This window comes from Xenopus laevis, chromosome 2S (genome assembly GCF_017654675.1).
Source record: "Xenopus laevis strain J_2021 chromosome 2S, Xenopus_laevis_v10.1, whole genome shotgun sequence".
Lineage (NCBI taxonomy): Eukaryota > Metazoa > Chordata > Amphibia > Anura > Pipidae > Xenopus > Xenopus laevis.
In genome coordinates this window covers 129,170,542-129,196,621 of record NC_054374.1, presented here as the reverse complement: position 1 = coordinate 129,196,621, position 26,080 = coordinate 129,170,542, and the positions used below count along the sequence as shown (strand labels likewise).

At 38.3% G+C, this 26,080-nt stretch overlaps 1 protein-coding gene across 3 annotated transcripts in view; it reads left to right on the top strand.

Annotated features, from left to right (window-relative positions):
* Positions 1 to 2,173: 2,173 nt before the first annotated feature.
* The window catches only part of esyt1.S (extended synaptotagmin-like protein 1 S homeolog), a 55,405-nt gene continuing 31,498 nt past the window's right edge, over positions 2,174 to 26,080 (top strand). Inside the window, exons 1-3 of one of the 3 annotated variants that reach the window (XM_018250015.2) lie at positions 2,174 to 2,331; positions 5,547 to 6,401; positions 25,182 to 25,223. In XM_018250015.2, the coding sequence (XP_018105504.1) occupies positions 6,111 to 6,401; positions 25,182 to 25,223 (333 nt within the window). In that variant the 5' untranslated portion in view covers positions 2,174 to 2,331; positions 5,547 to 6,110. Of the gene's footprint in view, positions 2,332 to 4,323; positions 4,346 to 4,681; positions 4,820 to 5,546; positions 6,402 to 25,181; positions 25,224 to 26,080 lie in introns of those variants that run through there. The other 2 variants (XM_018250018.2, XM_018250016.2) reach the window with 2 other exon arrangements.

The window sequence follows — 26,080 nt, the reverse complement described above, 5'->3', positions numbered from 1 at the left end:
TTAAAGGGGGTGTTCACAATCGAACAATTGGTTTCAGATTGTTCACCAGAAATAAATACTTTTTCCAATTACTTTCTATTTTCTATGTGACCATTTTTCTAATATTGAAGTGTAAGTCTTATTTTCCAGCTTTCTAAAGCTGCTGTGGGAAGGGGGGTCGCCGACCCTCTAAACTGTTCTGTATTGAAACATATGGTTGATACATGATACAAGTAGACCCTGCGGCTGCAGGGGGCCCAGGAGGTATAGGGGCCCCACGAGGCCCTAATTCATATACAATTTCAATAAATATTGGAGAAACATGTCAACCTCTAAACATTTTGGCTTGAAAAATAATTTGCTGTGGGGCCCAGTAATATCTAGTTACGCCACTGACACAGTGAATGAAACAACGTTCCTCTAGGACCATGGTGCTACACACAACATAGAGATACCGGACAACAGACAAAAAGTGCAAGTGCAAAAATATGCAACTCCTGCATCTGCACCTGAATAACTGAGCTGCCAGACTCAAACACCTGTCAATCAGAATAGATAGAACCAGCGCACACCCTTGTTCAGTTCAGCCTGGTGCTCAGTCTTAGAGGCTCCGGCAACCTCACATCTACTATAGAACAAGAGAAGATCGGAACACAGGCATTCAAATTGCAGGGTATAATCACAGTTAAAGTGCATCCAACAGTGCTTATAAAAATTCAATTATAAGTGGGAATAAAAAGCTTCTATACAAGCGAATAATATTAGCATAAAAATGATATATCATGGCATATAAGTGTCTCTGTGTTGTGACATATAAAAAAAACATGTCAGAAATCGATATAAAAGTTCTGCAACGTTAACCAGTTCTTTTATCATGGCATATCCAGTCCATTGCTATATCGCCAATTCGCATCCTAAAAATAAATAAAGTGATTCACTGATATGACGCCTCAGTACTGCACAACTAGGTGCCTACCTTGGTTTAACGAAATTACGCCCGATCATGTGCTTTATGAGCCAGCACTTCAACTACTTTCACATAAGCAGAACACAGATTTCTTGCTGCCTGCCCATTGATTTGTTAATAGGCTGCTGGGGGTACGGTTGCCACCTTTTCAACTGGGGGAAAAGGGGTGGGCCGGTGACATTGGGGGGTGGGCCAGTGATGTCAGGGACGTGGTGGATGACATCAGGGTGGGCTGATTCAGTGTCCTGTCCTAATTTGGAAATCCAGACAGGCACTTCAAGCTGTCTGGGTGAAATCTGGACAGGTGACAACCCCAGTTGAGGGAGTGGGTGGAGATATCACTCCAGCTTGCAGTGCAGCTATAAAGAGTGAGTGATCTTTATCAGAGCACAAGTCACATGGCTGAGGGCACCTGGGAAACTAAGACCATGTCTAGCCCCACTTCAAATTTCAAAATTAAAAATAAAATCTGTTTGCTCTTTTGAAAAACAAATTTCAGTGCAGGTTTCTGTTGGAGGAGCGATGCATTTCGTGAAAAAATCCTGTTAATGAATGATGGAAAAAAATACTGGCCTTCCTATATATTTATCTTTTTTCCCTATTAATAACATTGGGACCAACCATCATTTTTACCGGCCAGGTGCCAACCTTAATGATGGATGTGAATGATGGAGGTGGTAGGGAATTGCACAGTACATTACCTGGGGTAGATGCCAGTGGAGGAACTACCGGGGGTGCGACTACACCAGGGCCCGCACCGCTTTGGGGCCCACCAACAGTTCGTACATTGTAGGAGGGTCTATAAGAGATGGTATTTAAGTATCTGAAACAATTGTCACATTAGAGATTGCCTATGAATAAGTGCTAGTTAAGCATGAAATGCATTAGGGTAGGACTCCACAGACGATAACGGCGCCAAGTTAGTTGAGGCAGCACCAGACTGGCAGGTGTAGGACAGAGGGGCTATTGTAAGACGCCATAGTCATTATTTATTGGAATGATAGAGGGCTGCTTGGCTCTGTGTACTCGAATCGCCAGGCCCCACAGAAACATGACGAGGCGCAGCCATAACACACCCAAAAAAATATTCCCAGCCATGTGTTTATAGTTCAGCACGATATACATTTATTTAGGTCGAGTTTCTCCGCTCCGTAACGGACTCTTTTTATGCTTCTCATCGCCACCGCCCTCCAGGTGCATAAACGCTCCCTGAGCGAGGAATCACTGTGGGTCGGCTCACAGCAATGTCCCAGTCAATTCAGAGTTATGACCACTTCCTCGAGGGCGGGGCTTGTGCGTCCCACCCGCTCGTCGATTTTTTAGGTGGCACCCGGGGAGACGCTGCGAGTGTGATTGTGTAGCTGATTCGTGCAGGCGGAGGCAAGGTAATTGGGGTTGTTTGTGTTCTATTTCGGTCGGATGCAGTATTAGAAGCCTCACCCAGAACAGATAGATAATTTTCCAGTGCCCGTGGGTTTGCTGTGGTGCTGCGGAACTTCTGCGATTCCCGTTAACTGGGTGCCCTGCCTCGCCTCTCTCTCTCTCTCTCTCTCTCTCTCTCTCTCTCTCTGTGTGACTAAGTCAAGTCACACACACACATGTCACACTCATACACGCATGTCACACACATACACATGTCACACTCATACACACATGTCACACACATGTCACACTCATACACGCATGTCACACACATACACATGTCACACACATACACGCATGTCACACACATACACATGTCACACTCATACACGCATGTCACACACATACACATGTCACACTCATACACACATGTCACACACATACACATGTCACACTCATACACGCATGTCACACACATACACATGTCACACTCATACACGCATGTCACACACATACACATGTCACACTCATACACGCATGTCACACACATACACATGTCACACTCATACACACATGTCACACACATACACATGTCACACTCATACACGCATGTCACACACATACACATGTCACACTCATACACGCATGTCACACACATACACATGTCACACTCATACACACATGTCACACACATACACATGTCACACTCATACACACATGTCACACACATACACATGTCACACTCATACACGCATGTCACACACATACACATGTCACACTCATACACACATGTCACACACACACACATGTCACACTCATACACACATGTCACACACACACACATGTCACACTCATACACACATGTCACACACACACATGTCACACTCATACACGCATGTCACACACATACACATGTCACACTCATACACGCATGTCACACACATACACATGTCACACACATACACACCTCCCTTCCCAGCCAGTGTCCTGTTATAATCACACCCTGTATAATCCCATATCTAATAGTTATTTCTAACTCTTCCCTGCCAGTGACACTATGGCTCCTGTCATAGACCTCTTGTATCTATTCATTTTCATCTTCATCAGCCCCACAATACGCACTTACAGCAAAATCTTCAATCTCTATGTATCATTTAATTCTGCTGCTCCCCAAAAAGTAACATTTCATCTCCATGAGCACCAATGATCTGCTCCCATCCCAAAGCTGTGCTTTATGCAAATATGTCCCTGTTATTCGTATCTGAAGAGCCAGCTGTACAGTAATGCATTTTTCAATGACTATATCAATTGATTATTCTCTTTAAAGGGGTGGTTCACCTTTTAGGTAAATTTTAGTATGTTATAGAATGGCCAATTCTAAGCAACTTTTCAATTGGTTTTCATTATTTATTTTTTACAGTTTTATAGTTATTTGCCCTTTTCTTCGAAATTTTTTGCAGCTTTCAAATGGGCGTCGCTGACCCCTTCTAAAAGACAAATGCTCTGTAAGGCTACAAATGTATTGTTATTGCTACTTTTTATTGCTTATCTTTCTATTCGTATGCCAGTCTCTTATTCAAATCAATGCATGGTCACTAGGGTAATTGGGACCCGAGCTACCATATTGCTTAAAATGCAAACTGAAGAGTCACCGAGTAAAAAGCTAAATAACTCAAAAACCTTATAATGAAAACCAATTGGAAACTGTCTTAGAATATCACTCTCTACATCATACTAAAAGTTATCTCAAAGGTGAACAACCCCTTTAAAGGATCTTTATTGCTATTGATTTGACTAATTTAACTCTCACATTTAGTAAGTTGTAAGCCTGGGCGGCAGGGTTCTCGCTGCTGATTGTTTCCTTGCTGTACAATAGAGACCTAGTTTTTTTCATATTACTGATCTGGAGAAAATGTTGGATCTTTATAAATGAGTTAAATGTAATTGTAGTTCTGGTTTTACTTATATAGACGTGTACTTTACACGTTAAGACCAGTAGGGGGTAGTGTTCTCATCTCAGCTACATAGGTCAGGCTGGTAAGGAATATTGCTTTATGTCTGCAGTCTCCTGGTCGTGATGCTTTTTCTCTGTTATATGGTTGACCATAATTTAGGCATTTATGTTTTCCACATCACATGTTGAATTTCTAGTGATTTCTTTATTTAGTTTAGGACAGTGTCTAAGCCAATAATTTGCTAAAAGCCTAAAGGAAAGTATTCCACCACTCATGCATTCATGTGGCATTTTTAGTGTATAGATTCTCTATGTCTCTGTCTACATTGGTCTTTGATGACCTTGTTCCTCAGAAGCATTTGTTCAGCCTTTACTCCACCAATTCAAGATAAACACGCCCAACGTTCTGCAGGAGCCATCATTACACCGACCGATAAATTGCTGCATTAGGGCGGGGTGGGAAATACACTGCTGATTATCAGAGATGCACGGATTCACTTTAGAGCTATGGGTTTTTTTGAAGAAATTCACTGCTGCAGGGGCAGAAATACAATGATGTGAGTAAGAAACGGGTGGCGTGATATACATTGAAAGGCGTTACGGAGACTTGGCCTGGCATATTAGATACTTGTTGGGGAGAATTGAATAATTGATGCTTCTTGGAGGAAGAATAAAATATGGGTTTGTAAGAGATGGTGGGGTAAGGTAGACAGATACAGATACACACTGATGCGAATAATTGAGAGGCGATGGGAGGGGAAGACTGATGAAAGGTAGTGAGAAGTTGTGGGGGAGATTCTTTTATGGGCGTAAATGAGAGGTGAAAGCGTATGACACTATGCCGTGTGGTGAGATGTGAAGGAGAGAAGATACAAATGTGGGTTATCAAAAGGTGACCAGGATACACTGCAAGTGTTAGTGAGAGTTAGAGTAGGTTAGTAAGTGGCAAGAGAGACTGATTTGGCTAAGTAAGAGATGGATGCAGGTTAGTGAGAGGTAGATTGCTTGGATTTTAGGTATTAGGGGTTGGAGGCACCCTTGTGCTTTTATATTGGCTGTGATTTAAAATGACCTTATGTTTCACAATAGGGTGTGCATTATTCCCTATATAAACATCAATTATACCATTCAAGAGACCCCACTTAATTAAATAGACCAAAATGATATCTGTAAAGACTGCAGCGTTTCTGTTTGTTCCATCAGAAATCACAGATACTTTCATTTTCATGTGTGGTGCATGTTTTTTCATGAGTCTCTTAACACCTTTATTTCTTATTTTTGCAGAACAAGATGTAATATCGTCTGGGGTTTATTCACCTTTTCATTGTGAAGCATTTTCAGTTAATAAAGGTCTCTTCCTTAAAGCACAATAACGAGAAACTGGAGTATGTGATTGTATGGAATTTCATGACCAGCACTCCCAGACTTCATACAGCAAGGAGCAGCGCAATTATCAGAAGGGCAATAAAGACAGCGTTCAAGGAAAACCCGCAGACTGTAGAGACACACTGGAGTTCTTACTTGAGGCACCTATTTACATTTTCCACTCAACACACTGAGTACTTTCATCAGTAATGGTTCTAAAGAGCAAATTTTTTTATTAGCCTTTTTTTTCAGTTAAATTTTAAATACTACAAGTGCAGAATATAAAGTTGACGCAACAAAATTTTGTGTAGATGCTTTCTAAACTGACTAGTTTCCAGTGTGCAGATGCATCTGAATTTACTCTTCTTCCGGAGGGCATAAGTCTGTGTACACAATGTGCTAAAGTTCTCTGACCCTGATAGAGCATAGCAAAATAATTTACATTTCACCAGTTATCATTGCTGTGAAAACTTGCCTACTGACATGTCTGATACAGAAAGACAGTCCCCACCTGTGCCCACCTCTGGTTCTGAACTGGTGCCCCATTTAATGTCTATGGGGAAGAAGCTACTGCTTCTGTTGCCCATATATTTATGTGGTTATTTGGGGATGAGCATATTCTTTGTGATTGCTGGCCTGTTTTTGTACCTGGGCTGGAAGGGTTCTCGTGAGAACAAGTTGAGTAGACTGAGATCTGCTCAGGAGGCACTGGAGAAAGAAGTAGCCAACACTGCCAGCACCATGTTTATGAACAAGAGCGCATTACCATCCTGGGTAAGGTTCATCATTATTACTGCTGTTTGTGGTTCTTGTTTGATCTTTCAGATCCTTTATAAATGGGAATTTGAATATATTTGTTTTCTTTCTGCTTAATATGGAAACAATGGAAGGTACTGTTTTGAAACTGACACATAGTAGGGTGATTCTAAGCATTTTGTCCTTGCCGTCACCTGCCTTGAGTAATGGCACATGGTGACTGCTTATCACCACTTAAAGGAAAATTCAACCCCCTAGGCGCAAAAATCCCTCCTCCCTCCCCTGCGTAACAGGTTAGGGGTATTTGCCCGGGGGGGGGGGGATGAGGGAGTGGGGATGAGGGAGTGGGCCTACGCAGGGGAGTGGGGAGGGATTTTTGCGCCTAGGGGGATGAATACTCCTTTAAATGGAAGGTGCTTAAATGGAAAGCGACCTGGCTTAGGCACTCCAAGGGGCAACAGACAGCCCTCAGAAAAGAAATACTCAACTTTTGCAATTACCTATCCAGTGCTCTAACCAGCACTTGCCGCATGATGGTTTATTCAACAAGAAGCCATACACATTGCAACAATGGCCTGACAAGCAATGGTACGGTCACTTGTAAAATGGTTTAATGGAGGCTTCTTTACCACAGTGTTTTTAGCCTACTTAAAAAACATGGCTTCAAAGTAACAATTCCGTGTAAATATAAAAACTGGGTTAATAGGCTGTACAAAATAAAAAAATGTTTATAATATAGTTAGTTAGTCAAAAATACAATCTGTAAAGGCTGGAGTGACTGGATATCTAACAGAACAGAACTACTTCCTGCCTTTCAGCTCTCTAACTCTGAGTTAAATAATGTATTTAAAGGGGGCCACATGGGACAGAACTGTTCAGTGAGTTTGCAATTTATCCTTAGCATACAGCTTACATCCAAAAGCAACAGTTATGGCCCATGTGGCACTCCTCAAGTCACTGATTGGTTACTGCCTGGTAATCAATAAGAGAGCTGTTAGATATCCAGTCACTCCAGCCTTTATAGATTACATTTTTGGCTAACTAACTATATTGAAAACATTTTTTATTTTGCACAGCCTATCTATTTACACAGTTTTTATTTTTATACTGAACAATTCCTTTAAACTGTCAGAAACAGCCTCTTGTGCCATTGCCCTTTTGGGTGCTTTATTCATTTACTTTAGTTCATGTTTTCTAGCATTTTATCAGATGTTTTGTCTTGTTTACTTAGTTATATTCCTACATTTCATAGTAGTGACAGGAAGTCAGCAGATTCTCTTTATCCCTCTTTGGACTGTATTCAAGGAGCACAGTGATCATTGCATTCCAGAATCAGGGCTCTAGTATGCTACCATTTAAATGGTTGCACAGGTTGAGTCAGCTGTATTCCCTGCTTCATATCTGCATATGTGGATTCGGCCAAATCCCTTGTAAAAGATTTGGCCGAATACTGAACCGAACCGACATATGCAGATAGTGCCAAAATAGTGGATTCTGTGTATCACTACTATCTAGCAAAGCAGTAAAGATGCAAGACAGACTAGCTGTAATCAATTATAAATAATACAGATGCATTTTAAAATGTTTTCAGAGCTTTTGGGTTATAGTACTTTTAATGTTTGCCTGTAGGCCTTGTTTGTTCCTTATAAATGAATGTAAAGAGCTGTGTAAATTGCTAGAACTATATAAATAAGTGATGATTATCCACATTAGTCAACAAAACTTACCTGTGGTCTCTAATTATGATGCTTGTCATTTTTCACAGAGAGGGTTAATCATAGCGATCCTTGAGAATTAAAGGGGAACTATCGCGGACATCAAAATTTAATATAAGCTTCATCATACTGAAATAAGAAGTTTTCGAAATATAATCAATTAAAAAAATTCAGCGTTTCTGAAATAATCAAGTTTATCTTCACTATCCCTATCTCAGCCTCTGTTTTTCTTCATTCTGTCTTCACACAAGAGTTGGGTGTCAGATACTCATTGATAGTTAGATCCAATGTATATTATAAGGGGCTCCTTTTGCCTAGAAGATGTATTAGAGCACACTCTATTAAAATCACCAGAAATCCTGTCTCTTTACATGCAGAATTTGTGCAAAAGCTAGTTATTTTGTTAGATTTTGTTTGAACTGGAATCAGTTATTTGAGTGAGCTCTAATACATCTGCTAGGAAAGGAAGCTCCACCTATAAGATATATTGCATCTAACTGTCAATAATTATCTGACACCCAACTCTTGTGTGAAGACAGAATGAAGCAAAACAGAGGCTTTATGTTTGCAATAGTTCCTCTTTAAGTTGCTACTGTGCCATATTTCTAAAGATGCCTTAGACATAACAATTATGATCTTTCCTGTGACCATTACATACAGACACTTCAGAGCTGAATCATGAGATATGCAGGTAGAGACAATAGAATTCTCTCTGTATCTGATGATTCAGCAGTAAACTTTGACTGGTTTTCTGGCTCCTTTTTTCTGACCTGACTGATCAATGAACCAACCGATACCCAAGTCTTTTTCCAAATCAGCCGGCTTGTCTACTATCATACAAGAACCTAATATCGTATTATGGTGTTTGTGTGTCTTATGGTGGATTCTTCTGACCAGTTTTGTTTTGCCTGTGCTTTTAGGAGTTCCCTTTTGTATGTATGTATATTTTTATTTGTATAGCGCTACTTATGTACTTGGCATTGTACTGCCGAACAATAAATGAATAGATAAACAGGGGTCATTACAATAATAAATACAAAGTGCAGTTACATTAAAGATTTAAAGATTAAGAGCTACATTTCAAAGAGATAAGAGGAAGGAGGTCCTGCTTTAAATAGATTACAATCTAACAATTGTGTAACAACAAACTTGCGAATACTATTGAGTCATACCCCCTCTAGGACCCCACCATGTAAATCCTTGTATCTGATCTAGTTGGTAAACCGTTGGTAAGTGCAAGCATCTTTGTACTCTATCACAATTTGTTCCCATGTTTGTTTTTTACCTGACTTACACTGGTATCTAATCATATTACTAACATCATGGGGCAGATTTATTGAGGGTTAAATTGAAAATTCGAATGATTTTTCAAAAAAAAATTTAAGGTCAAATTCAACTAGGGAGTTATTTGAGTTTTTAAAAAAATTTGAATTTGATATTTGAGATTTCTCATACTTTGGCCCTTTTTAGAACTCAATTTTGACTACTCACCACCTAAAACCTGACGAATTGGTGTTTGCAGGGGTTGCTCACCTTTAAATTAACTTTTAGTACTATGTAGGGAGTGATATTCTGAGACAATTTGAAATTGGTTTTCATTTTTATTTGTGGTTTTTGAGCTTTTTAGGTTATTATTCGGCAGCTCTTCAGTTTGCTATTTCAGCAATCTGGTGGCTAGGGTCCAAATTACCCTAGCAACCCTGTATTGATTTGAATTGGAGACTGGGATATGAATAGGAGAGGGCCTGAATAGAAAGAGGAGTTATAAAAAGTAGCAATAACAATAAATGTGTAGCTTTATAAAGCTTTTGTTTATAGATGGGGTCAGTGACCCCCATTTGAAAGCTGGAAAAAGTCAGAAGAAAAAATAAATTAATATTAATAAATAAAAAAATAATTCATATAAAAAATAAATAATAAAGTTCAACTGAAAAGTTGCTTAGAATTGGCCATTCTATAACATACTAAAAGTTTACTTAAAGGTGAACCACCCCTTTAAGTCAATGGGAGATGTCCAGGGATCAATTTGGAGTTGTTTGCAACCTTCCTGACTTTCAAGGTTTTTTCGTGGAAAAAAACTTGAATCAAGTTTTTTAAATTTGAATCGAATTCAAATTCGATTTGAGTCTTCTGGTCGATTCAATTAATTTGAGTTTAAAAAATTTGATTTTATTCATAAATTTCGAGTTTTTAAAAACTTACATTAATTTGAAATTCGACCTTTGATAAATGTGCCTCTCCATGTTAACTGTAATTACAATTAGTCTTCTCTATATTTTCTTTTGACAATTTGGCACAAAAAGTGTCCACGTCAACTCAAGACCCACTGCTCCAGGTAGTTTGGGTCATTCTTTTGTGCACTAAGCATTATAGCCTCTCGGCCGAGATCCTTGGGTTGACGAGCACTGGTTGTGAAAACTAAGTGGGAACTAGCAGTTGACATGAGAAATTATTGGTGGAAAAAAAAAAGGGAAAGTGCCTTGGAAACCGCTTGACATTGCTGTAACAGGCAATTCTCAACTCAGGCCTAAATGTACCTTTACTTGCCCTATCAGGTGGAAAGTAATCCTGGCAGTTTTGGGAAGTTACCCAACTGCCTAAAATATGTTCCTTGCCTATTAGTCTAAAGGTCCAGTATCCCCAACATATTAAATGTGATCATTAAAATATAAACTGTTACCCTGCACTGGTATAGTATACATATATACATATCTATGAGGCAGCCATTTCATTTTCAGTATGGCTACTTAGGGTATGTTGTTTTGCGTAAATAAAAGGCTTAGTTCACCTTTAAGTTAATGTTTAGTATGTTCTAGACTGAGTGTCTTATTCGTAGCAATATTTCAGTTAGTCTCCAGTATCTTTTTTTCATAGATTTTGAATTATTTGCCAACTTCTTCTGCCCCAGTGGCCAAAAATGTATTGCTCTGCAAGGCTACAGTTTTATTGCTGTCTTTCATTTCAGTCTCTCTCCTATACATCTACAGAAGTGGTTCCCAACCAGTGGCTCGTGAGCAACATGTTGCTCTCCAACCTCGTAGCCTTGAAGCAGGTGCTTATTTTTCAATTCCTGACTTGAAGGCAAGTTTTGGTTGCATAAAAACCAGGTGTACTGCCAAACAGGGCAACCTATAGGCTGCAAATACACATAGTGGCTACCAATTGCCAATCACATTCCATAGATGTGATGTGAATAACTTTTTGCATGATTATGTTGCTATTCAACTGTTTTTTACGTTTGAAGGTGGCTCACAGGTAAAACATATTTGGCAACCCCTGATCTACAGGTTTCTCCTACTTCTCTCATTCAAGCTGCTGCCTTGTTGCTGGGTAAATTGAACAATAGCAACCAGATAAAGACAGATTGTCTTCATCACACTACATTGAAGTAAACAAGGATCAAATGGCATTTATTGCTCTTTACATGCTAAGAGGAAACTTTTTCTTACACAGACTTTTTTGTTTAAAAAAAGGCAGGTTTTATTAAGAAATATATAAGTTGCTGGTGTTGAGCAAGCAAATACATAGTTTAAATATAAAAAGACAGGTTTTATGTAAACATAAAAGGTTGACCTGAAAGGACTTGTTTGTTTTTTTAGCCTACTAGTTAGTTACTTTTAGTGTTACTTTTAGTTATTGTTAATTAGTTTTTGGAGATATTGACCCTGAGAATATATGTGTAGATGTGTGGGCTAGTCCAAAACCCATCCAATCTGTGGGTTGCAGCATACATAACTTTATTTTTTGTTTTTATTTTATATGTGCTGTGTCTGGGCTTCTTCATCTGTGGTGGGGACAATGGAAAGTCTATGACATCAGTTAAGGGGGTGGGTCTAGCCAGGTCAGGCTCAGACTTTTCAACTTCTGGCCTGGTCATGCCCAGGTTGAGGACAGGTGGGTAAGAGTTGGAAACTGTCCGACCCACACATCATTTATGTACATTTAGTGTTTTGTTGGTATGTGGAGAGTAGCAGAGAGTACACCAGGTCTGACTTTGGCCTTACCTTTGTGTAAATAATGCCAAAGAGTTGATTTATTTATATAAACTACAGTTGTACTGACTTAATACAGTATCTGAGAGGTCACTTAAGCTGAAAGTGGAACATTGTGGTGTTCTAGATCAGCATGCATTTAGCAGATGGCACTCGCTTCAATGGTAAAAGCTTGACAGCAGCAACAGTACTAGTGTGCTTTGCCTCTAAAACTTTTACAAGAACATTTCCAGGCATTTGTACTGGCACTATCAGATTTTTCTCATTTATTTGAATGGAAGGTGGCTTTGGTGCTTTTGGGTGCTTCTCCTTCGGCCACAATATGGCGGTGGAGAAAATTCTGATTGTGCCATAGCCTATAAAGCATGGGTGTCCAAAAGGTAGATCGGGATCTACCAGTAGACCTTTAGCTGGTGATCAGTAGATTTCAAGACACTGTCAACAATCAGCTTCATCCTCCTGTTTCATTCTTTTCATTCAGATAATTATTATGTTACGGTTATATAAGAAATAGTTGTTTGTTAAATGTAGCAAGATACATTTTCTTATAAATCAGTATTTAAGTAATATTTTCCATGGAACAGAATGCTAACAATGTTTTTATCGATGTAGATCATAATGGGACAACATCACTAAAAGTAGACCCCACATTAGAAAAGTATGGGCACTCCTGCTTTAAAGCATTGTGCATGTGCACAAGAGAGTCCTTGCTTCAAAAAGAATGTCAATTTGCCCTTGTTCCTCTTTGAATAACTTGTTCAGAAGAGTGCTAACCACAGGAAATTGTTGCTCACCGTTTCAGTGTAAAAATACCCCCTTACATACAAACCACAACATTTTGAAACTTATTCCCTCTATTATGTTTTCAGTATTGTCATGGAGATGGTATGGTACACATGGCCTGACTTCCCTTTCTTTAGGTTCAAGTAGGTAAATTGCTGACTCTGGTAACGTTAAAAGCTTTATTTCCAGAAATCAGAAATTCAGCAGTTTTGTATTGAGACCACAAGTGCACTGAGAGTGAGGAAAGAAGTACTTCTGCAGGAGAGAGAAAAAGAGTACACCTTTTTGGTGATGGAGAGATTGTTTCTCTGGGGAGGAGTAAAATGGGCTGCATACATGAAACCTATTAAATACATACAAATATTTGACAGATGTAGGGTAGTTAAAAGGATCCTGCTCAGAGTTTGCAATGTAAAGTTGCACGATTTGTGCAAAAATAAATGAAATATTTGTGTACAACTGGTGCATAACTCATATGGAAAATGAGGGTATGGTTTGGGGCAAGGGAGCGATAGGGTGTGCAGTGGAAGGGGACAGCGAGGTGGATACATGAGCGGGAAGTGGAAGGAGAAACAGAATATACAGTAATTGCAGATAAAGACGGATACATTGCCAAGGTTATGGAAGGATGAAAAGGGATACACTATTTGGGGTTAAGAGAGGAGATGCACTACATACAAAGACGGCAGTTTTATATTGAGAACACAACTATTAGTCTGTGAGGAAATGAGCATTCTTGCGAGAGGAGAAAAAGGGTACACATTTTTGATGAGGTTTGTAAAGAAGTAAACAAAAAATAATTTCTCTGGGGAATGGTTAAAGAATACAGTATATACAGTAATTGCTAATAAGGGCGGATACATTGCCACGGTTATGGAAGGATGAAAAGGGATGCAATGTTTGGGGTGGGAGGAGATGCACTACATACAAAGATGGTCATACAATAAAAATAGATTATACTGTTTTGGAGAAGAGCTAAAGAAGGAGCATATGGGAACCTCACCATGTAAATAGTGGGAAGCTTTAGGGCTAGTCCACACGGGGAGATAGCGACGCGATGCGCTTTTCAACAGTCGCCTGAAAAAGCCTGGCGAGGCATTTTCAGGCGACTGTTGAAAAGCGCATCGCCTCGTGTGGTTAGCACAGGCGTTTTTACATAGGCGCCCATACAAAACTGTCGCCTGCGCCGGTCGCGGCGACTGTCGCGGCGCTTTGTCGCCGCGACCGCAAACGCGTCGCTATCTCCCCGTGTGGACTAGCCCTTATGCAGTTAAATAGTATCTTAAAGGGAATTTCCCTTATTGATAAATAACAATGTTATCTCCTTAATTAAATTTGCATTTTCTGAGTTGTTAAAGTGGAGACACTTGATGAACAGGCTTCTGAGTCTTCCCAGCTGCTAGATTTCCCACAGAAAGCTGGAATACAGAGATGAAGACCAAAAAAGGTTGGAGTCTGTGTGACAGGGCCAAGAGTCAGACATAGCAAAAATAGTTTAGCAGTTAGTAAGCTGTGACTGTGCAGCAAAGCTTACTGAGGCTCTTATGTGCGTGCTTAGAGAACTACATTACATTTCATAGTTGACTGTAGCACTGCATCTGTTAGGAATATCTACCGTTTTTAATTTAATTTGGCTGACACAAGTTTTCTTTTCTCTATTAATCTTTTGCAGAAGCATTGTTATTCTTTACATAGCATGGATACATTTGTATAGTACTTTATTCAATTATTCACATCAATCCACAATTAGAGTTTATAATCTAATATCCCTATATTTTTCACACAACACACACTAGGATTAGTTTTATGAACAGCCAACTAACCTCCATGTGTGCATTTGGAGTGTGGGAATAAACCCATTTTTTGGACTTGAGTTTCAATTGAGTATACATGCACCAACTAACCAATAAGCCCTTGGATAAATAGCTTGGATATCTGGGCACATGGAGGGCCAAAATGGAACTTATCTGACAAACAGCCTACAAACTAAATGGTAAAATATGTTTGGAATAAATTGTAAATCAGTTTGTTGTTTGGCCAGATTTTCATTTTAACTGATAACACAAAGAACTGACCACATTTTCCAAAAAATAAAAATCTGCATTATTATTATTAACATGTATTTATATGGCGCCAACATATTTTGTAGCGATGTTTACAAATGAGATAACAAAAACTGGTTTGACAAGTTTACAGCACTGATGTGGTAAGCCTTAGAAGTTCTGCTACTAAGTGTTTTCTACACTACTTAAAGATTTATAACAATCGTTATTAAAAAGTGAGATAATTTGATAGTTAAAAAAAAAAAAATCTTAACCCCCTCCCTACCCTAAACTAAGAGCAAGTCATTGCTGCTTTTATACACGGAATATATTCTCCTGCATTGTTTTTACTGTGTCAAAACGTTGCCAAAATATGCACACACAAAATATATACACACACAGTTATGGGATCTGTTATTCGGAAACCCATTATCCACAAAGCTACAAATTATGGAAATGCTGTCTCCCATAGACTTCATTTTATTCAAATAATTAAGATTTTAAAATGATTTCCTTTTTCTCTGTAATAATAAAACAGTACATTGTACTTGATCCAAACTAAGATATAATTAATCCTTATTGGAAGCAAAACCAGCCTATTGGTGTTATTTAATATTAAGGTATGAATCCCCCCCCCCCCGCCAGGTCCCAAGTATTCCAGATAACCGGTCCCATACTTGTATATATAATATATGTGTGTTTTTATGAAATTGCGCACAGTCCTTATGAGGTGGCAGGGCTTAAACTGGCCTTAGACATGCAGATTCATCTTTAAAGGGATATTGTCATGGGAAAACATGTTTTTTTCAAAACACATCAGTTAATAGTGCTGCTCCAGCAGAATTCTGCACTGAAATCTGTTTCTCAAAAGAGCCAACAGATTTTTTTATATTCAATTTTGAAATCTGACATGGGGCTAGACATATTGTCAGTTTCACAGCTGCCCCAGACAATTGCCTTTTGAAAAAGCGAATTGCGAAACGTACGTCAGGGCAACTGACGGTCTCCTTGTTTTTAGCTTTAAACCACCGGATGGTGGGGCGGGATTGAAACAAAAAATCTTTTTAATATTCTCAGACTCTTTTACTCATCTATTTTCTCTTCTAAGGACTGTGGGGTTTGCGGTTTTGTAGGTTATGATAGCCTCTTTCAAACAGATGGAAAGGTACATTTGAGACCGCAGCCCTACAGGTCCTGTCGTTCTTCATCTTTGTGGTGCTCCTAGGGACTTAGAAAAAACTATAGTTATATTCTTGGGAGCAACTCCACCCTCTATACAATTTCACCTTTCTCAACTTTTAATTAAGAGGTTGATAACCAGGAGGTTTCTTAATTGTGACCATAGTGATTAACTCCTAGATTTTAATTAATTTATGCACAAGTCACTAAATGGAATGGTGAATTAATTAATTGCACATGGCACTTTATTAATCAGAGCACATCAGAATTATTCAACATTGAATTGTTTGCACAGGTCACTTTATATTGTACATTTTAATGAATTACAATAGTAAACCCTTTATTGGTTAAATTGATTAAGAATATTGGGAGTGAATTTAATGAATTTTTGAATGAAATGGAATCCTTATAAGATAAACGGCACCTTAAATTATAAGTGATTGAATAGGGAGTAATCAATTCTTAATTTTTAGTTTAATTGGTTATCGACTGTGTGGGTCAAACCGGAATAAAATAACAAATGATGCCAACTGTAAAGTTTTTTCTTTATTAGAATCATTATTAAAAGGTGTTTGAAGGTGAATGTTGCACATGATTTGCCATATCCAGTAGAGAGGCGTTAAATTCACTAGACTGTAACAATAAGCAACATTGTAATTTGCTAATCTGGTGTTATCAGTTTATCTTAAAGATTACCAACATAGTTTCAATTCGGACTACTGCAATAATTAAGGGTATCCTTTTCTAAACTATACAACGAATTGAAACTATATTTGGAGAGAAGTGGTTGAACTACAGAGGTGTAGCATTTGATACAGTTACAAAACAAGGTTCTTTTCTTTCTTTTTCTCTTTTTCATTACAATTAACTGATACCTTGTGTGACTGTAGAGTCTGAGTACCCATTTATTATCGTAAGTTAACTTTTCTTTCTAATAAAAGCTGCCCCAGTCATGTGACTTGTGCCTGCACTTTAGGATGGAATGGCTCTCTTGCAGGCTGTTATTTCTCCTACTTAATGTAACTGAATCAGTCTCAGTGGGACTTGGCTTTTACTATTGAGTATTGTTCTTAGATCTACCAGGGAGCTGTTATCTTGTGTTAGGGAGCTGCTATCTGGTTACCTTCCAATTGTTCTGTTGTTAGGCTGCTGGATACTCCCATGACAGTATCCCTTTAAATCCGATGAACGATTGTTGGTTCCGACATGGCATTTACCATTAATATAAGATAAAATAAAATAGTAAAAATAACAAATCAGACAATAATCTGGCCATGAATTGACAGACTGCAATCTTACGAAAGTTATGTCTGTAAAAATAGTAGTGACAGTCACCCACTGATATCGTCAGAAAGGCATACATGCAGAGATCTTATCATTAACCGACAGAAATCTTTTAACCTGTCTGATCCCCTAAACGACCGATTGCCATGGTACGAAAAATATCTGGACAGTCCAGACACGGTCTGTAAATCGCACAAACCTTTATTTCCTATGACTTTGTTTATGGCCAGCTTTTGGGGTGGTGGATGATCAGGGGAAATAGGGGTTCAAATAATTCAGGGTTGTTATGGCTTAGGGGTTGGTTAATAGGATATTCTATGTTTTGTAGAATATTTAGAGAGATAACACATGGCTGTGGTGCTCTACATGAGAATGAAATTGCTTCCACCGCACACAAAATAAATACATGCCTTGTGCCGAATATTATTCAGCTGCTGCCTCACTGTGCATTTTTACAGCAACTGGGTGTGTTGCTATCAGTGGTTTCTTTTTCTGTAGAAATGGTGGAATTAATGGATTTTTGCCCTGTCATCCAGCTATCGCATGCTTGGTGATTGCCGCTTCCAGAAATGACTGCCTCGAGCGCAGACTGACCTAACAGCAAGAACATCCAGGATTATAAATATATTTATTAAATATTTACAGAAGAAAGGGGCAGCTGAATAAGCTTCACGATCATCCCTACACAGGGCTTAACTATTACTATATTCTGGGTATTACTGCTATCTGTTCTCCCTTCTTTCATTGGTCCTCCTCTTGTTTCCTAACCAGTAGAGTTTTTGGTTTCTGCTGGAAATTCAAGGGGCAGTATACCCTTATATAATCTTTGTTCAACTTGAGCACAATATCTAGGACTTGGGTTGTAAAATGCATTCTGCCTTGATGCCTATTGTTTAATTGATAAATGTTTTAACTTTTAATACTCAACCGCCTTTCCCCAATTTAAACAAACCCTTTCCCCCCCTCTTCTACTTATCCCACACTTGCTCACAAGAACCAAAGGAAGTAGGAAAGCGATAGGTTCTAAATTTAGTCTTTGCCCTGTTTTAGTTCAAAATATAACAAAAGCAATAAAGTGCCCTTTTGGCTTTTATGAATGTCATTATTTAAGAACAGCCCACATTTTGGGTATACAGGTATGGGACCTGTTATTCAGAATGCTCGGGACCTGGGGTTTTTCAGATAACATATCTTTCTGTAATTCGGATCTTCATACTGTAAGTCTATTAGAAAATCATGTAAACATTCAATAATGCCACAATTAGCCAAAAATGTATTATATTAATGCTTATTATCCCTTGTGCCCCCCCCCCCCTTCTAGTTGCTGACTGGCAGGTTAATCAGATGCAAAGGAGGAAATTGTGCTTTTGGCTGATTTTTTTGACATTTGCTCCAGCCTTTATAGATATATTTATGGCAAACTAATTTTGTTGTTAATCTTATTTATTCATTCACTTATTTATTATCTTTCTAGCTAGGCCCTCTCCTGTTCATCTTCAGTTCTGGCTCCAGTACTTTCCATGCCCATGCAGTTTTCTATTTGTATGAAGACCATTCCTTTCCTATACTCTGTCATTATATAATGGCCAATAGATTGGTCTCTGCAACAAATGTTCTCCGTATGGAAATCAGCTAAATTACATTCTCTGGCCATTTTAATTGCTGCTTGTTGCAAAACTAATTTGAAATGTGCAGCTCAGTCCTAGAGTTCTATTCAATTGAAAGCAAATTGCTGGCCAAGTGAGTCACTGTTTGGTTAGCATAGTGCAAAAGGTTTAATTAAAATAAATTCCTGTTTCTTATACATCATGCTCTTAAGGGGCATAATATGAGGTTACAGACTTTCTCACTCATAAGTAGATGTCATGAAAACAGTTTTTTAGGAGGGAACTTGTACTATAAGTTATTTTATAAAACGAAAAGATTCCAAATAATTGGAATTAGTTGCTAAACCTAACTGTTTTGACAACCTGTCTGTCCCTTAATCTGTCAATTCAAGTTTCTAGTGCTAACGGACTACTGCTTCACAAATATGGCAGCCCACTCATACAGGAGCCTTAGGGATCAGATAGATTGTGTAAAAGCATGGGACAATAACTGCTATAAATGGCATGCGAAGGCAATGTTATGATGGATGGTAAAAGGGTTTCTAGTGTCAGTATCTCATTAAAGAACAGTATACTAATAACGAAACTATACCAATTGTCAGCTAAGGGGAAAATGGGATGAATGGCCAGCTTGAAGGTAGAGTTGCCATCTGGCCGGTGTTTTACCGGCCTAGCCGTTAACTTACCTTTTTTCCAGCGCTGTGGACATCTCTGCGCCCCTTTTGTGGCACACCACGTGGCTCCGCCCCCTTTTACGTCGCAGACCGCCCCCTTTGGTGCCCGCCCCCCACTGGCCGGTAATATTTTTCAGTAAAGGTGGCAACCCTACTTGAAGGTCAGTTAGCTTGAGTTTTGGGGTGTAAGTGTATTTTCTGTCCTAGATATTTTTGAAATTATATCCGTTGCAGAGTTGCAATGAATGAATAGAGCAATAAACCTAATATAGATGTTTTTCACAACATTTTTTTGGTATTTTGTCTCAGAGCTTTAAAAATACCAGGATTATTCTCTAGTTGCTGTTGCTTTGGCACACAAACAATGTAAATGTAGAATTATTCAGTCAATAATCGCCCCCGTGTTTCTCAGACTTTATTCGCAGACAATTAGGGGCTTATTTGCTAACATTCCAGTTTATTTCTTTTTTTATTTCTTTCCACAAATCTCTAAAAATGTGTTTGTTTTTTTTACCAAGTGAAAGCTGTCGAAATCCTTTAGAAGTTAATGGGGGTTGCACTGATTCTACTGGACCATTTTTAATCGGTTACGACTTATAGAGGTTTTTCTTTCACTAGTAATTGTCCACAAAAGTCGAATTGCAGAGGTTTTGTATTTTTTAATACTTCATTCGGTGTTTTTTTATTCTTTCTTTTTTTTTTTAATTCATACTTTTTATACTCAGATCTTTTAATATCTTTCATGGCATTCAAGATTTTAGAGAAATTTAGTTTAATTGTGGTTTCAAAAACCTCTAAAACAAATAAAATTCAACCTTTGATATTTTTTTTTCTCTCCCTTTCTCCTATTGTAATTTGATAATAAGATCTTTTTTTTAAAAAATCTACCTGTGAGCCAAAATGCCAGACCACTATGTGTGCGATAAGTGTGAATATGCTGTAGTGCTCTGTTTATTTGTAGCTGCTGGAAATATTCATGTAGAAGGTAGGAGAGACATGTGTAACATGGCACAGATGTCTGCTGGTTTTAGCCTGAGGCTTGCCTGTAAATTATGCTGCACTGAAAGACTACTTTGGTTTTCTGTACAAGTTGTGTTTAAGGCAACAATGACCAACAATTAAGCCGTAGGGCTGAGTGTAGCTGTGGGGTATGGGCAGTCTGAGCCACATTTCTGCTTGATGGATCCCATTTAAAGATCAATTATCAGGTTGTCTTTCTTGTTTAAACCAGATTTTCAACTCTTTTTAGCTTTTGCTGGTGGCAGTTGGCTGCCTATGGAATTTGCTGCCTAAGAAAAGGTAATAACCCAACCTCTTACCAGAATCATATTGTAATCTGGTAGAAGGAACTATATGCATCCTGAAAATAAATTTAAAATACTCCTTATGATTACACGAAAGCTTGCCTCTTCAATTATTTCACATAACTGTGACATTAAAAATAAATAAGTACAGGTAAGTTGCTGGTTTGTAAAGCTGGCTGTATAATGAAAGTATATTTTGTGCTTAGTCACAGAAGATATCATTTGCAATTGAGGACCGCAATTAAATAGCAAAGTATTTGAGTTACCTCACTGAAATTACTAAACTAATTACAGTACTAAATTACTATACAGTATGTACTCATTACTCTAATGTGGCAACTGAAACAAAATAAAAAATGTGGCATTGATCTTATGAGAGTTAAAAACAAACAATTTTCATTGAAATCAGAATATGACTGGCACTTAAAGGGAGCAGGTCTATATATAAAGATGGAAAACTCCATTAAAAATACAGTTTTATTTGGTCTTTTGGCTCAGGTCAGCAGAAGTTATAATGGGGAGTTAATTATGATTGCTACAAACATTTATAGGATATATGGGGTTGGCCAACTTCCCGTTCATGCGGCATAATAATGTCTATGATTTTACCTTCTGATAGTTTTCCTTGAACAGGGTTGCCCACATGACAGGTATTTTAAGATGTGGCTTTGCTTTCTGCACAAAAAATGTACATTCCTAGATACATTGCAATAAGGCACCTGAACAGTTCAAAAGTCAGTCATGGAGTAAGTGTCAGTGTCAAAAGTGTCAGTTAGGCATATTAGAGATCTATGAAGATGTGGACTTCTCTCCATGAATCCGTCGTACAGGCTGATACATTAGATAGCTTTAAGAAGTGGTTTGATGGCTTTTTAGCAAGTGAGGGAATACAGGGTTATGGGAAATAGCTCATAGTACAAGTTGATCCAGGGACTAGTCTAATTGCCATTTTGGAGTCAGGAAGGAATTTATACCCCATCTGAGGCAAATTGGAGAGACCTCAAATGTTTTTTTGCCTTCCTCTGGATCAACTAGCAGTTAGGCAGGTTAAAATAGAGTTAAAAGGCTGAAGTTGATGGATGTGTGTCTTTTTTCAACCTAACTTACTATGTTACATAAGGAACACTGCTAAGACTTAGAGGGTTAATTTAAAGGAACAGTAACACCAAAAAATGAAATTGTTTTAAAGTAATGAAAATATAATGTAATGTTGCCCTGGACTGATAAAATGGGTGTGTTTGCTTCATAAACACGATTATAGTTTAAATAAACAAGCTGCTGTATAGTCATGGGGGCAGCCATTTAAGCACAGGATACACAGTAGATAACAGATATGTTCTACATAGTAACATAGTAACATAGTAAGTAAGGTTGAAAAAAGACACATGTCCATCGAGTTCAACCTTTTTTTTTTTTTTTTTGTTTATTAACTACCTATCTGCCAGTTGATCCAGAGGAAGGCAAAAAACCCATCTGAAGCCTCTCCAATTTGCCTTAGAGGGGGAAAAATTCCTTCCTGACTCCAAAATGGCAATCGGATTAGTCCCTGGATCAACTTGGACTATGAGCTATTTCCCATAACCCTGTATTCCCTTACTTGCTAAAAAGCCATCCAACCCCTTCTTAAAGCTATCTAATGTATCAGCCTGTACAACTGATTCAGGGAGAGAATTCCACATCTTCACAGCTCTCACTGTAAAAAACCCCTTCCGAATATTTAGGCGGAACCTCTTTTCTTCTAATCGGAATGGGTGACCTCGTGTCAGCTGGAAAGACCTACTGGTAAATAAAGCATTAGAGAGATTGTTATATGATCCCTTTATATATTTATACATAGTCATCATATCACCCCTTAAGCGCCTCTTCTCCAGCGTGAACATCCCCAATTTGGCCAGTCTTTCCTCATAGCTAAGATTTTCAATACCTTTTACCAGCTTAGTTGCTCTTCTCTGTACCCTCTCTAATACAATAATGTCCTGTTTGAGTGATGGAGACCAAAACTGTACAGCATATTCTAGATGGGGCCTTACAAGTGCTCTATACAGTGGAAGAATGACCCCCTCCTCCCGTGACTCTATGCCCCTTTTAATACAGCTCAAGACCTTATTTGCCCTTGATGCTGCTGACTGGCATTGCTTGCTACAGCCAAGTTTATCATCTACAAGGACTCCAAGGTCCTTTTCCATAATGGATTTGCCTAGTGCAGTCCCATTTAGGGTATAAGTGGCTTGGATATTTTTACATCCCAGGTGCATGACTTTACATTTATCAACATTGAATCTCATTTGCCACTTAGCTGCCCAGATTGCCAGTTTGTCAAGATCCTGTTGCAAGGATGCCACATCCTGGATGGAATTAATTGGGCTGGATAATTTTGTGTCATCTGCAAACACTGATACATTACTTACAACACCCTCCCCTAAGTCATTAATGAACAAGTTAAATAAAAGTGGACCCAATACTGAGCCCTGGGGGACCCCACTAAGAACCTTACTCCAAGTAGAGAATGTCCCATTAACAACCACCCTCTGTACCCGAAAGATTCTGAAGAATCCCATTGTATACTACTGCTTGTCTGTAATCTTTTACTTAACCTGTGCCTTTTCTCCTTTTTCAATTTTGAATGGCCACAAAATATTCTCTGTTACTTTAGCAGTTTTACAATGTTTCAATAGTTACATAGTTAAATTGGGTTGAAAAAAGATGAAAGTCCATCATGTTCATTCCCTCCAACTTAACACAAACTATATATATACCCATATCTATACTAACTATAGATTTTAGTATCACAATAGCCTTGTATATTATGTCTGTCCAATAAATCATCCAAGCCATTCTTAAAGGCATTAACTGAATCAGCATCACAACATCACCCGGCAGTGCATTCCACAACCTCACTGTCCTGACTGTGAAGAACCACCCAAAACTGCACGGCATACTCCACATAAGGCCTTACCAGGGAACTATATATGATGTTTTCATCCCTTGAGTTTATGCCCTTTTATATGCAAGACAGTACTTTATTTGCATTAGTAGTCACATAATGACACTTCCCGGAATTAGACAACTTGTTATCTACAAAGACCCCTAGATCCTTCTCAGTTAAGGAAACTCCTAACACACTGCCATTTAGTGTATAACTTCCAGTTTAGTCAAACCACTCTGCAAAGTGGCAGCATCCTGCATGGAACCTATAGTTCTGCACAATTTTGTTAATCTCCTGTTGTATTTGCAGTTCGATTTGTATAGGCATTTTATTATTATTTCATTATTTATGCTTTATTTATATAGTGCTGACAAATCCCCTCTAGAGCAATACAAGATTCGTATCTCATTCATATACAGTAGGGCCATTTTTTATAAGAAGCCAATGATCCTTACTGTATGTTTTTGTTGTTGGTGAGGAAAACAGAGTACTCAGATATGGTTCATGCTTCCCTGTACATTTTGAAGCAAAACTAATGATTTGTCTACCTCAGTTTACAATTTTGCTTTTGATGAAGATCAAATTCTTTATGCTTTGGCCTTGCAATAAACACAAGGGCAAATCTTTAGAGATTGTGCAAAAGTCTAGTTGTTGGGGCTGGGGATCTCTTCTCTGCATATTCATTAAACCATTTTAATCCATCACAACTGAAAATTACAGAAAACTAATTAAATAATCTCAGAAACAGGCAGTTGGAATACCACAAAGGCCATAGCCCTGAAGCTTGTGTATTATATCATACCTCCCAACTGTCCCTTTTTCGGTGCAACAGTCCCTCTTTTGACAGCTCAACCCGCAGTCCCTCATTTGTACTGGTAAGTCCCTCTTTTCTCTGCACTGAACAGCCAGAAAAAGAAACAAAGTTTCTCACTTAATTGGCTTTTAGCAGAGAGCCCAGAACAGCCACAGGTGCAAATAAGATACTTTGTAACAATTTTGAGACACAAAAACAGTTTAGGTAAGGAGAAATATTTTCAAACTTTCATAACCTGCCAAATTTTGTAAAACAAACATGGTAATTAGGGGGTGTGGCCACAGAAAGGGCTGTGGTCAAAAATTTGCTGCGCTACATGCGGAAAAAAAAATGTTGTCCCTCTTTTTACTTCCAAAATGTTGGGAGGTATGTTATATGCATTAAATTGTATCAATTTACAGTTATTTTGAATGTTAAACAATGGACAGTATCAAATAATGAATGCAAATTTATGTTTACTTCTTATATCTATCTCCAGGTCTCATTCCCTGACACTGAGAAGGCAGAATTCCTCAACAAGGTAAGGGACTAATTTATTTTATTTTCTATTTGTGCACAGGGCATTGTATATAAGCCTATGTTATCTCAGTGTGTTTTTCTGCTTTTGTTTGGGAGATTGTGAGCAATAACAATATATTTATAAATCAGGTTAGTGAGCAACAAGAGTGTAGTTCAGTTTTATTGTGTAAACCACATAGAAACCTATTATAACATATTTTACAACCTCTCTCATGTAATATAATATACATGTAGTATAATGTCCGGTTGCCCTACACTAGTAAAACTGGTGAGTTTGCTTCAGAAACTCTACTATAATTTATACAAACAAGCTGATATGTAGCCATGGGGGCAGCCATTCAAAACTGAATTAGGAGTAAAGGCACAGGCTACTCACCAGATAACAGATAATCTAGTATGTAGTATACAATGGGAATTTATCTATCTACTGTGTATCCTGTGCTTGAATGGCTGCCCCATGGCTACACAGTAGCTTGTTTATATAAACTACACTAATGTTTCTGAAGCAAACACGCCAGTTTTACGAGTTCAGGGCAACAGTATATTATATTGTCATTCCTTAATTACACCTTCATTTTTAGTTGTTACTGTTCCTTTAAACAGTTTACAAGCACCTGCTACATCCTGATTGGTTGTTATGTATTACAAGACCTGCTACAATCTTTGCACCAGGTCTCTTATTACATGACTTCAAAAGTTTCCTTTTGCCTCCATGTTAATTTCTCTTAATAATACATTGAGGGGGTTATTTATTAAAATCCAATGTTTTCTGATTTTTTTAAATAAAAAAGTCCAAAAAACGTCAACGAGTTTTTTCCCAAATCGTAAAGTGTTTATGGGCCTTTTCCCGAAAAGCTC